The sequence below is a fragment of the Tamandua tetradactyla genome, chromosome 13 (assembly GCF_023851605.1).
Source record: "Tamandua tetradactyla isolate mTamTet1 chromosome 13, mTamTet1.pri, whole genome shotgun sequence".
Lineage (NCBI taxonomy): Eukaryota > Metazoa > Chordata > Mammalia > Pilosa > Myrmecophagidae > Tamandua > Tamandua tetradactyla.
This window is the reverse complement of record NC_135339.1, coordinates 65,959,963-65,974,182: the sequence shown is the minus strand read 5'-3', so window position 1 is coordinate 65,974,182 and position 14,220 is coordinate 65,959,963. Positions and strand designations below refer to the sequence as shown.

The 14,220-nt window shown below is 41.1% G+C and overlaps 1 protein-coding gene across 3 annotated transcripts in view; it reads left to right on the top strand.

Annotated features, from left to right (window-relative positions):
- STN1 (STN1 subunit of CST complex) overlaps window positions 1-13,241 on the top strand; it is a 39,685-nt gene extending 26,444 nt beyond the window's left edge. For 2 of the 3 annotated variants that reach the window (XM_077125931.1, XM_077125932.1), the window contains exons 9-10: window positions 972-1,044; window positions 4,359-5,621. In XM_077125931.1, the coding sequence (XP_076982046.1) occupies window positions 972-1,044; window positions 4,359-4,516 (231 nt within the window). In that variant the 3' untranslated portion in view covers window positions 4,517-5,621. Of the gene's footprint in view, window positions 1-971; window positions 1,045-4,358; window positions 5,622-12,212 lie in introns of those variants that run through there. The other variant, XR_013161717.1, reaches the window with a different exon arrangement.
- The last annotated feature ends 979 nt before the right edge of the window (window positions 13,242-14,220 follow it).

Genomic DNA, 14,220 nt, shown 5'->3' with positions numbered 1-14,220 from the left:
GTCTGAGTCAGAACGAGGTAATCAAGCCCAAATAGCTCTCCTTTCCCAGTATCACTGTCGCTTCTCTGACTTTGCTTCTCCCCTTCCACCTCATTGCCAGGCCCTGCCTTAGAGCTCTTTATTAAAGTAATGTCAATACTTCTATCCGTACATGCTTTCCAGCTGTCAGTAGTTTTCACACACATTACATTATACAGCTGTCAGAATAACCTTATGAGTTGAGAGAAGGCAGGTGTTATCTGGATCCCCATTCTGTAAGTCCAGACAGGTAAGCATTCCTGGGCTGTCACTAAGGCTGAAACTTACAGGTGTGTTTACACATGCTTCTTCCTTTCTTTTTCTTTTTTTATATTATTAGATTTAGTTTGGAACATGAAGGAGGAACCCTTTTGGTTGTTGTTGCCCTCTTACTTGAGCTGGTTAATAAAGGAAGTAGGTTATGTTTGCCTTTGAGAACAGCAAGTGTTTCACTGGATAAGCTAGATTTATTAGCTTTTCCATAAAGTTTTTCCCCTTTTGTTTTCCTTGTGGTTGGGAAAAGGAATGAAGCTAATGAAACACAGGACATATGTGAGGGCCCAGAAGAAAGACTAGTGTGGAGACCAGGAACTTTAATCAGTTGTCACACCCTCAAAAATATAACAACAAAACAATATATAATGTGTTATGAATGATTGAGATTACAAAGTTGCTTAAAAGCACAGAATTCCAGTTTTTCCTTACATCATGGCTCCAGTGAACCAGCTCCTGAAGGAATGTGCCTCTGGGAAAACTACAGACCAGTGAAGCGTTAAGGAACAGATAGGGTTGATTATACACCAAGTATTGAAAATTGGGTTGTTGATGGGGAGAGGGTGTTTATCATTATGAAATCATTAACAGCGATCCTAAATACTAAATGGGAAGTCTGAATGACACAACTGCTATATCACTTAAGAATGCTTCTCTCTGAACGGTTTTTTCCTATCTAGGTAACCAGAGAAGACAAAGAACTGCACAGAAGGATCCACCAAATTATTCAAGAAGACTGTCAGAAACCAAATCGTAAGTAGTGATGATGTATATGTGACACCCTGGTGTACTACATTTCCTCTCAGTGGAGCAGTGGATGGAGAATCAGGAGACTTAGGGTTTCCCCAGTAGTAAATGGATGACTGATTGGTCAAGACACCTGCCCTCTCTGAGCCTCATTTTCGTCCTCTCTAAAATGAGTGTTAGGCTAGCACAATTATTCTGATCTTGGCTGTACATAATATCCAACCTTGGAGTTTTTAAACCTACTCTGCCGAAGTCCCACCTTGGAGATTCTGATTTGGTACGAGTGTAGGCAGTGTTAGGGGTTGAACAGTTGAGCTCCCCAGGCAATTCTGATAAAATGTGATAAACCACTTTGCTTGGACTTTTAACTCTGTTGATTCTTATATTCCTTCTGATTTGGATTATTTCTTGTTCCACTCTTGCCCCTTGTTTCTGAACCAAATATGACATTCCCCTCTTTTCTAACACCTAGGCCCTTCATTGTTGGGAGGAGCAGATGTTTACATTGGAGTTTGAATGATGTAATTCAGCCATCTTGACAACTAATGATGTGCAAAGAAGTGGTTTGGAAAATAGTTGGTTTTTGTGGAGTTAGGTCAGCCCCTAGTGGCTAGCAACTCAAAGTGTAGACAGTCTGACAAGGAACATTAGCATTTCACAGTAGTTAGAAAGAAGAAGAAAGCATTACAGTCTTATCTTTAAATTCTTGTTTAAACTGATCAGTCTTAAAGGTGACTTCTGAAAGTCTATCTTTTTCAAACATATACTAATAATGACATGTCAACAAACGATAATAGAAGGAGAATGGAAACGTTCATTCATGACTTCAGCTGTCATGACCCTGTTTTCTTTCTCTCGCGTCCTTTTAGCTCACATATCCATGGGGCCAGGACCTACTGCAGGCAGAGGTAGCAGATGGAGCTAGGCCAGGTCCCCAGCCCTGGTGTTTATGGAGTGCAGCTCTAATTAGCCTTTAAGAATCGATGAGGTTGGTTAGATCCCATGATTGTGTGAGTACATATCTTGAAATACAACTCAAAGTAATCTATTATTTTAGTGCAAGGTTTTCTGACTGTTCTTTGTTTCATCAAGAACAATAAAAACATGTATCCTTTAGTTGGAGGAAAAGACAATCTACCTATAATTTAAGGAGCTGTTAAGAGCAGAGATATGTGAGTTCCTCAGCCAAGAAGGGTCTTATAAGTGGCTGCTCCTGAGATCACCTTCCTGCTCTCATCCTAGTGCCCAGGCCTACTGGCCAGTTTCTATTAGTAGAATACATTAGGAAAATAATCAGTTGCGGGCTGAGGGCCTGGTGAAGCAAGTGAAAAGAATTCACATTTCATTTCTTTGGAGAAACAGATAGCCTGGGTAACCAAGGAACCATAAATGTGGCAGGTTTTATATCCATTTCTATCTTCCAGGCTGGCTTCTGCTTTGGTGAGTGTGTGTCAGGTGACATGGCTCTGGCCCTCTGTCTGGAATGTGAACCTGCCTCTGAAAGCCATTAGCCAATTGCCTGGACCTAGTAAACCCACAGGAACTAATTCAGGAGTATGAGAAACTGACGTCTATTAAAATACCCTGTAATGATGTGGCCACACCTTTTCATGGGAAATACCTATGAATTTCAAAAAATTATTTCGTATAATAATATATTTAAATGGTAAAAAATCTAACAATTTAAAAGTACATGCAGAAACACCAAACTTTCTCTTAACCCTATATATTAGTCAGGGTTCTCTAAGAGAAACAGAACCAATGGGAGAGATCTGTAAATATGATATTTATAAAGGTGTCTCACACAACTGTGGGAATGGAAGAGTCCAAAATCTGTAGAGCAAGCTGTGAAGCTGACAGCTCCAGTGAAGGGGCTGGGTGAATTCCACAGGAGAGGCCTACTGGCTGAAGTCTCATTGTGAAAGCTATATCATTGTTCAATCATCCTCAAGAAACATGGCTACTGGAACACAGCACTACATTTTCAGGCAATTCCCTCCAGCCTCTCCACTACATCTTGAACAACAAGGTGATATCTACTTAATGCGTAAGAATAACCTCCAGGATAACCTCTGGACTCTGTTTGGAATCTCTCAGCCATTGACACTTTGTCTCATTTTACTCTTCCCCCTTTTGGTCGAGAAGGTTCTCTCAATCCCTTGATGTTAATTCTCAGCTCATTCTAGGGTTTTTCTCAGTCCTTTGATGCTGAGTCTCAGCTCATTCCAGGATCTTTGCCCCACGTTGCCAGGAAGGTCCACACCCCTGGGAGTCATGTCCCACGCAGAGAGGGGGAGGGTGGTGAGACTGCTCGTCATATTGGCTGTGAAAACAATCTGTCTCCTTCCTTAAAAGTCTTCAACTGATTGCATTACCTCATTGGTGGAAGACATGCCTTAGTTGTCTGCAGATGTAATCAGCCACAGTTGCAGTCAACTGACTAATGATTTAACATATCAGCCTTCTGGTTTATCAACCAGCCATGAAATATGGTCAGGCCAGTGCTTGCTTGGCTAAACATACGGGCATCATCATTTGGTCAAGTTGACACCAGAACCTAACCATCACACCCTAATTCTGTGTTCCCCTCTCCAAAGGCACTGGTTGTTACTAGTTTCTTGCATATCCTTGTAGGGATGTTATATGTACTTACAAGTATATTTGTATAGATTATCTTTTTTATAAAATATAAATAAAGGTTAGCATACAATGCAAATGTTCCATCCCTTGCATTTATTGCTCTAATATTGGTTTCCAAAGGTCACTCAGCAACAGTACACATAAAAGTGCCTCAGTCTTTTTAATAACTGCACAGAATTCTGGCATATATGTAAATAAATATTCACCCATTTCCTTAACCATTTCTATTGTGCCTTTAGTTTCTTTCTAACTTTTCATACAACAGTATAGTATTGGATTTTTCCTTGTCTGGATGATTAGTATATGAGAATCTCAGAAAAGCTAAGTCTACAATAATGAAAGGAAAGTAACATCAAGCCTGTTTTAAGTTCCTAAAGGAGTGATACCAGGCTTGTTTAAAGAAAGACAGTGGTATAGTTCTGAAGAGTTGGACTCAGGAGCCATTTCACCTAATTTTTAATCCAAGGTCTGGAACGTTTTAGTTGTATGTCCTATGATAAATGTATGCCTCAGTTTATTCATCTTCAAAATAGAAATAACAATAGAACCTACATCATGAGTTACCATGAGGATTAAGTGAATTGATGTTTGTAAAGCTGTTAGAGGAATTATTGCTTATCTTTAGAGGGAGAGAACAGAGTGGTGGGTCCAAGCTTAGCCAACTACCTCTTTTCCTACAGATGTGGAAAAGGGCTGCCACTTCTTGCACATCTTGGCCTGTGCTCGCCTGAGCGTCAACCCAAACCTAAGTGAAGCTGTGCTGCAGCAGGTGCTGGAGTTTCTGGAGGACCAGAGTGACATCGTCAGCACTATGGAGCAGTATTACATGGCATTCTGAGGAGAGACATGGAGACAGCATGGGGCAGAACTGGACCAAGCCAAGCTGAGCCAGGCTGAGCCAACAGGTGTGCCTGAAGGAAAAAGAAGGGTATTTACTCCTAGGCCCTGATTTTAAACATCTTTCAGGGGCTTAAATGTCTGGAGGCAATTCCCTAAGAATAAATATAAAATATAATCATGTAGGGGATGGAATTTGGTATAAAACCTGCAGACTGTCTTCTACGTGCTTAATCCCTAGGATAAGATAGCTTTTACATAGTTACAATATTCCCTTTGTCCTCCTGGCTGGCCTGGGCATAGCTCATATTACAGAAGGGAGAGGAAATGGTGTTGGCAGTTTTACAGGAGGTCAAGGCTGTATTATAGGAAAGGCCCATGCCCTGCAGAATATGAGGAGCAAAAGGCATACAACACAATCCTAAACCGACTTAGAAATACAGACTACCAGGTACAGTCTTGTGGGCCTCTCAATGGTTAAGAATAGTTTTCTTTAATGAGTGTCACTCCCCTACAGTTTCTGTGGGCTCAGTCACCAGTGATAGAAGCTGGCCCTGGGTCCTGGTTTCATGTTATTCTTAGACCCCAGCCAGAAATGGGAATAAATGGGAATCCAAGGCATGGCTCTTTGTCATTTTCCTTATTTGCCTTCTGAATCAAAAGGTATCTCAGAACATTTCTCTGCATTTAAGGAGTGCACAGCTAAATATACCGTCCCTTAATGCCCCTGAAGATCATGAAGGCTGTCATCCAATTGTTTGGCAGGAGGTAGATGTTATTTTCAAGGTTGCCATGGAGAGTGTATGACATGCTGACACCATCCAGCCAAGGACTTAGTCTGTGCCCAGACAGGTGATAGAGTCATGGACTTGCTTGGGATGATAAGTTCAAGCGAAAAAATCTGAGGTATGTAGGACAGCAAAATACCAAATTCAACTAGCAAAAATAAAGTGAGGAGAAAGATCTGGAGTTAATTATAGTTAGCTCACAAAAGGCCTATCAGCCTTTCTCTGTTACCCTGTATCTGTGTATGCCCTTTGCTCCTGACATAATAAATTCTGAGTGGTTTTGCTGGAGATCCCACTGGCTTGGAAGAGTTTTGTTCGATGTGGAAGGAGAATGTTTTTGTTTTGGTTTATTTGGTTTTCCTTTTATTTTTTTTTAGTAGAATGGTTTTTTTGTTGTTTTTTTTTTTTTTTAGACTGGTTTTTATGCTCAGCAACTGGATGGAGCCTAAGATGTGAGTCTGAGAGGTAGTCCCAGCACATTACTTTCTGTCACGACTTTTCTGATGTGACCCAAACGTTTGCCTGTTTCCTCAGCACCCAGGGCTGCTCTGTGTCTTCCTTGTCAGAAGGAATTCTGTAGAATAGGGTCTAACCGGAATGGCCTTCCAGCAGTTCTTCCTTGGGATCAGCAATTGTTCAATACTGAATATGTCTCTGATGATTGGGGCTGACTCAGGAAGGAGTCTAGAATCACAGAGTAAAAAGGTATACCCTTGCACACATCAACCCCACTTCTAGAAATTATCTCAAGTAGAGGATTGAACAAGTGTGATGAATGCCCAAGGTGTCCAGTGATGTGTAACTTAAAATTCTAAAACTGGGGAAAACAAATATTTACCGATATGGAAAAAGTTAATTATGGTGTATCTATGCAGTGAAATACTAGGCAGCCATTAAAAATAATGGAGCAGACATACATTGTTTCATTATGGACACCATTCTCAATATATATAATGGGAAAACAATTAAGTTATAGAACAGTTTACATAGTATAATGCTGTCAGTATAGAACTACCTGAGTATGTATATAACTACACATAGAGAGAATGTGTTCCTGCATATACATATATATAAATTCAGCACATAGTTACATATATACTGTGGGCCACTCCCAACTCCTAGAAATACTTTCGGGACTTAGCTTTCAGGACACCACACCCTCTGGCTGCTCCTTCTCAGTTGCCTTTGCTCAATCCTTCATCTATATAGGTGCTCAGGGCTCTGTCCCAGGACCCCTTTTCTATCTAGCCTGTTCCCTTGGAGACTGCAACCAGTCTCATGCTCCTACCCTCTATATCCTGATACACCCCCAGTTTATATTCAGTTTGAAACTCTCCCCTGAACTCAAGACCCCAAATCCAGTTTCCTACTGACATCTTCACGGAGGTGTCTGGGAGACATCACAAACGTACCATGCCCCAAACCAAGCTCCCAATCCCCCCGACCCAGATTCTCGTCCTGAAATTTTCTGCATTTCAGGAATAGGTAACTCTGTTCTTCCAGTTGCTCAGGCCAAACCCCTTGACTTCTTTCTCTCACCCTCATCTGATCTGTCAGCAAATCATCTTGGCTCTACCTTCAAAATATTTCTAGACCCTGATCTCACTCATCCACTGCTATGACCCTGGACTACTGCAGTTCAGCTCCTAACTGTTTTTCCTGTTTCCACCCTTGTCCCTCTTTAGTATGTTCTCAGCGCAGCAGCCAGAGTGACATTATTAACACCTAAGTCAGATTTTGTCATCCTCTGCTCACAGTGTCCCTTGTCTTTCAGCCTCACCCCAGGTAGGTCCCTGAAGCATCACAGTGGTTCAGCAAGACTCCCCTACTCCTCTCCCCTCTGCTCGAGTGCAGGGGCCTTGCCTTTCCTCACCTCACCACCAGTGTCCTCCCAGATAACCAAACATGTTTTCCTCCTCCTATCCAGGTTTTCACGTCATCATCTCTGTGACGCTTGCTCTGATCCTGCTTTGCTTATTACAGCCAATCCCTTCTCCCTCTTTCCCAGAACTCCTTAAATCCCTACCCTAATTTCTCTATAGGAATTGTCACCATCTAACATACTCCATATGTTTGTTTCTTTTTTGGTTTGTTCATGGTCTGTCTCCTCCACAATAGAAAGAATACTCCATGAAGGCAGTGATTTTTCTCTGATTTGTTTCCTGCTGTGTCCCATCATCTAGATAGTGCCTGGTACATCTTTCAACCAATACTATTTCTGTGTGTGCCTGGCTGCCTTCCAGCTGCCAGGATCTGCCTCCCTTTCCTGGGGGCTTTCTCCAATGCTTTGAAAGGCTGTTCTGCCCACCTGTAAGGCTGGCAGGAAGTGTCAGGGAATTATCACCCCCTGGTGTAATGCCAAGGAGCACTATTTCAGTAGATTTAGTGGGAAGAAAATCAAGTTATAGAACAGCTTATATAGTAAGAATGCCAACAAATGAATGATGGTTGCTTGGATATAAATTCTCCAATTTCTTCATCCTCAGAGATTATTCTGAGGTACATATTTTGCACTATTTTCCAGAGTTTCTCTGTGGGATTAACTTCCACCCACCTGAGGTAGCAGCTAACTTGATGACATTCCCTTAACTCGCTGCTTTACCCTTTGTCTTACCTCCCACTCCCCATTCTGTTTATTGCACCTTGTTCTAGTTTGCTAGCTGTCGGAATGCAATATACCAGAAATGGAATGGCTTTTAAAAAGGGGGAATTTAATGAGTTGCTAGTTTACAGTTCTAAGGCCGAGAAAATGTCCCAATTAGAAATGTCCAATCAAAGGCATCCAGGGAAAGATACCTTGGTTCAAGAAGGCCGATGAAGTTCAGGGTTTCTCTCTCTAGTGAGAAGGCACATGGCGAACACAGTTAGGGCTTCTCTCTCTCAGCTGGAAGGGCACATGGCGAATACGGTGTCATCTGCTAGCTTACTCTTCTGGCTTCTGGTTTCATGAAGCTCCCCGGGAAGCGTTTTCCTTCTTCATCTCCAATGGACTCTCCGCCTTGTGGTGCTGCAGCATTCTCTGCTCTTTCTCAACCTCTCTGAATCTCTCTGAATCTCTCATTCTCCAAAATGTTTCCTCTTTTACAGGACTTCAGAAACTAATCAAAACCCACTCAAATGGGTGGAGACATGTCATCCCCTAATCCAGTTTAACAATCATTCTTAACTAAATCACATCAACCAGGGAGATGATCTCATTACAGTTTCAAATATACAGTATTGAATAGGGATTATTCTACCTTTAAGAAATGGGATTTATATTAAAACATGGCTTTTCTTAGGGGACATACTTCCTTTCAAACCAGCACACACCTCCCCCAATAAATCACTTGCTTTTCAATCTCTGCCCCAGGGTCTGCTTCTGGAGAAACACAAATAAGAACATACCCACAAATATATTTCAAAAATGTTTTATGACTAATTATATTCATCAAACATATTACTAGAAATGGTCACCAAAGTAATGCACTTATCACTTCTGAAAGGTACAACGTCAGGTGCTTTTTAACCTATGTATTTAAAAAATTTTTTTTACAGGAATCATTTCTACATATGATTTTTCTTTTACAAGGGTCATTTCTACAAAAGCAATAAAGCTATTTGTCACTCCCCAACCCACACTAAACTTAAATCATGAGTGAACCAGGAGTGAGACAGGCCTCTTTGCTCAAACAGCACCATAAGACTAAGAAAATGAATCTCCTGGAGAACTCACTAGGACTAACTACAGTCGACTCATTGCTAATAGTCTTATCATATGGTTCCCTTTGAAAAGGAGAGAAACCAAGGAATCAGTCTTTAGCTATCCCCGTGTGCACCTGTTTCAGGATATGAGAGCACTGCATATGGTTTATGTAGGCTAGAAAAGAAACAGTGCTTTTGTCTGGCCAAGGATTTATTTATACCTTGGTATAATAATTTATTTATACCTCTCATAGAGCACCAGTGCTTCTCACTCAAATAAGACACTGCCTTCTCCCATTGGCATCAGCTGTAGAAGCAGCACAGAGGCCGGCCTCTGTTGCCCTAGTTAATGCACACCTGGAATAAACATCCTAAAGAGCTCAAATCTCAAGATTCCTCACCTATTACTTCAAGAGCTTGGACACATTGCTGTCCCATATTACATTTAACATAATACAGTAGGTCAGCAACCATTAAAAAACAAACAACCATATGCCAGAGCTGTCTTAGACTTCACATAGACCAGGAGCCATTCAGCTCTGGTTCACTGACACTGTGCCCAGTCAGATAATGGGAAACACTAGGGATGTTTTACTGGTTTTTGTGGGGGTTTTTTTGTATGCACCGCGGGGGTCACATTTCTTTCTTTTTCCATGCGAATATCCCATTATTGCAGCACCATTTTGTTGAGTTTTTTTTATTTTTTGGGGGGGGGAGGTGGAGTGCATGAGCAGGGAATAGAACCGGGTCTCACACATAGCAGGCGAGACTTCTACATCTGAACTACCCTTGACCCCTACGGATGTTTTTAAGGTTGGGTAAGTGAAGATGGCTTTAGTAATAGAAATGGTCTTAATCCTGCTTCCATTTTAATCAAAATAACCTAATTACCATAACAGGGTGATGCTCATAGTTTCATCACTGACTATGTTTAGTATAGTCAATTGGGGGATTGGGCAATACCCCTTTTAATAATCCTGGCTAGCAACTGCTTCCTCAGGGAAGAGGGTTTCATTTTTCCTGAAGACAATCAGGGAATGGAGGAAATAAAGCAGAGTATCCTTCCATTTATTTTAGCTCTAATTTAGCACACAGCAATGGTGATGTTGTATAAGCTATAGTGTGTGGCACAAATAATATGAGACAAGTGGTCCTGAAATTTGCGAATGATTAGTTTATTCTAATATGAAGTATGTAGCAGGATATTATATTGCACTGTTGGCACTGGTTTTGTTTTTCCTGTATTTTATTTCTTCCTTCCAAGCAGGAAGCCAGCCCTGCCTCAGAGAGGTTTGGTTCAAGGGCAGAAAAGAGAAGTTGTTTGTTCAGACAACTAGCTTATGCTTTCTGGAAGCCTGCAGCCTGGGGAAGGGTCTGACATAAGTAGATCCCAGGCATTGTAGACCAGGATCTGCTTCTAGAAATGGCCTGAGTCTTGGAGTAGCACAGAAGGACATCTACAGAGAAGCTTTGTGGTGTTTCTCAGGTTAGAATCTTGGACTAGAATTCCCAGCTTCAGCCAAGATTCTCTGCCCAAGGTTGGAATACAAGCTGCCAGAAGCCTTCTGCCCTGAAGGAACAAGAAGGCTGGATCCTTGGGGTTGTCAGCAGAGGCCTTGACCTCAAGAAAAGAGTGCATCCGTCTCCATTTCCCAGGCACTTTGCCAATGCCCTGAATTCTCACTAATCCCCAAGGAACAGGAGATCCGGCCCCACTCCCTACCACCAATATTAATTTCATGCCAGCAGAAGATGGTGGCTCCAAGTCTGGGTTAAGGTGAAATAAAGAAAAAAGAAATATGACAAGCCTTGCTCATCTGAATTTGGGGAGTAAGATTCATACAGCGCTACAAATAGAATCAGTGCAAGGTGAATTCTAGAACATCATGCTCCCACTTATTTGCATTTCAGGATGTTCTCATAAGTGGGAGATAAAGGGATGAAGTTGTAGTGCAATTTCAGGGAAAGTACCTGTGATCCTCCCACAGGACTGTTCATGCAAAAACCATCTGTCCAGCATCCCTGTCGAAACAGAACTGAAAAGCACTACCTCACAGGATGAGAGCATAAAATGGGATAGCAGTTTGTTACATTTCCTCAGTGGGGTCCTCTTGATTATGAACTGTAAATATAAGCCTCTCTGGCAACCATGGTACATACTGACTAGTAAGACAGGACCTCTGAATACACACCCCATTCATTTCAGGTGGAGAAGTCAGGGGCATGAGAAAATAGAATCTAACAAAGGTGAGAACCCAAAAAGCACCTGAGCAAGAGTTTTACTTACACCAAGAAGCTTGAAAAGACCTGATGCCAAGAACATAGGAGGTTCGCGCAAGGGGCAGGGCCTGGGGCACGTGGCTGAGCTCCCGCAGCACGCCGTGCGTGGGGCGGGCCGGGACGGGATGACGTCATGGAGTGTGGGCCCCGCCCCTTCGCTCCTCCTTCAGTAGACCCCATTTTGCGAGGATGCAAAGATGGCAGTAAGTAGCTTTTTGGTTTCTGCGCTGGGCTTTGGCCTGTGGCACAGAACGCCAGCTCCTACCCTCGCCGCGAGGAGCAACGCGGAGCGGCGCAGGCAGTCCTGGTGCCAACCGGCCGAAGGTCGATGGTTCATTGTCCTCGTTTAGGAACCTCCTGCCCTGTCAGGTCTGAGTGCAACCAGTTTCAAATAGATCCTGGTCATATGCGACCCGGCCTCAATTATAATAATAGTAGCTAACATTTACAGAGGATTTACCCTGTGCCTACAGGGTGCTAGGCGTTTTACATGAATTTTGTAATTTTAGCCTGATTTTGACCCCGTAGGGTAACCATCATCACTTCCATTTTATAGACAGGAAACTGAAGCTTGGAAAGGTAAAACACTTGCTAAAGTCGTGCAAAGAATGAGCAGGAGTCCAGACAGATGGTCTGCATCCGGAATCCATACTCTTTCCCCCAACGCTCTCTGCCTTGTATGAGTTCAGAAAAACTATTGAGAAGTATTTTTTAGTTTTACTGTGCCTTGAAACAAGTTGGCAAAATGTAATGGTGACATAGAAGTGGTGGGAAAACAATGAAAATATACTTGTCCATCAAATTGTGGTTGCTCTAGGTGTAAGCTGTCGTTATTTGGGTTAGGGTTAGCTGAGGTATAGTCTTGACATTGCAAACTTCTCAGACTTTTTAAGTTTGCTGTATAATATGGGCAGTGAGATCTAGAATTTATTTTTTGCATTTCAGGTCAAAGTAAGATGCTGGTATTTCAAGTGAGACAAGCAATTACTTCTATCTGGTTAAAGAAGACTATTAGCCACATACTTCTCAAATTTCAAAAGAATTCCAGCTGATATTTTTACAAAATTGAACAGGCTGGAAATGAGATTGAGAAAGCCTTCTTGATCAAAAGATGGAAGAGAGAAATGAGACAAAATAAAGTTTCTGTGGCTGAGAGATTTCAGAGTCCAGAGGTTATCCTGGAGGTTGTTCTTACGTTATATAGATATCCCTTTGTACTTCATGGCATGTTGGAGTGGCTAGAGGGAAGTATCCAAAACTGTTGAACTGCATTCCAATAGCCTTGATTCTTGAAGATGACTGTGTAACTATACAGCTTTTATAATGAGACCGGGTGATTGTGAAAACCTGTGTCTGATGCTCCTTTTTTTTTCCAGGATATGGACAGATGAGTGGGAAAAAAAATAAGGATAAGAATTAAAGAACTAATTGGGGGAATAAAAGGTAAAAATTTGAGTAGATTGAAATACTGGTGGTCAATGAGAGGGATAGGTAAGGGGTATGGAATATATGAGTTTTTCCTTTGTCTTTATTTTTCTGGAGTGATGCAAATGTTCTAAAAAAAGATTATGGTGAAGAATACACAACTACGTGATGATATTGTGACCCATTGATTATATAATATGGTTGGTCTGTATGTGTGTGAAGATTTCTCAATAAAAGTATTAAAAAATAAAACCAAACAGGCTGAACTTGGATTGTAGTATTGACATTTTGTTCTATTAAAAGCTTAAAGAGTTAACAACAAAATCAAAACTAAACCTGGGCTCTGTATTTTAAGATCATAATTCTGATTTGAACGTTTGCAAGATATTTAACACATTAAAACTCAAAGATAATCAGGTTTTTTCAATGGCATCACTAAAAACCTCCCAAAGTTACAAAGCAGATTTTTTTGTTTTTGTTTTGCCAAACAATGAAGGTAAAAATTAGTAGAGGAACCTTTCATTGACTCCACAACCCTTGAAATTGAATCAGTTAAAGAATTTAAGAGTGGTTAGACATTATTAGTAATTTAACTTTGAAACAGAAAATTCTAATTACTTGCCTTTCAAGCTTCTCTATCAGTTTCGTGGAAGAGTGTAAGAGGACTGAAGGCAAATTGCCTGAAACTGTTACTATTCGCAATACTCCTTGAGTGAATTAAACTATACTTCATCCTCTGCAACTTAAACAACATAGAAACTAGTTGATGACACCATATGAAACTTGAGCTGCCGTCCATACCAACAATTTCTGGTTTCTGTGCTTAGCAAAGCATATTCATTGTCCCCACTAATTTATTTTATTTTTTGTATTTAACAAATTCTTTTAAAATCGCGAATATTGGGAGGGCCGCGGTGGCTCAGCGGGCAAAGTGCTTGCCTGCTATGCCGGAGGACCTCGGTTCGATTCCCGGCCCCAGCCCATGTAACAAAAACGGAGAAACAAAATACAATAAAACAAGAAAATGTTTAAAAGATGTTTCCCTTTCTTCCTCCCTTCCTTCCTTCTCTCTGTCTTTCCTTTAAAAAAAAAAAAAAAAAAAAAATCGCGAATATTTCAAACATACTTCACAATACAGAGAATCATATATTAAAAAGATTTTCACCCCCACTTTTAACAATGACGTCTTATCAGATTTTATTTAATCCTTTTTTAAAAAGACAAATAATACTGCAGATACAGAATCCTTCCATTGCCCTTTCACCAGAGGTAATCCTAAATTGGTGTGTATTCTTCCTGACCACTTTTATTACTTTTACCACAGAGTTATATATCACTAAACATTTATTATGTGTTATGATTAAGCTCATATGTCAACTTGGCCAATTGTTTGGTCAAGCTACTCTGGCCTAATTGTTAGTGAGGATATTTTGTGGACTTAAATCATCAGTAAGTTGATTGTGTCTAGGGCTGATTAAATCTACAATTAACTGAGGAGATGCCTTCAGCAATCAGTTGAAGGCTTTAA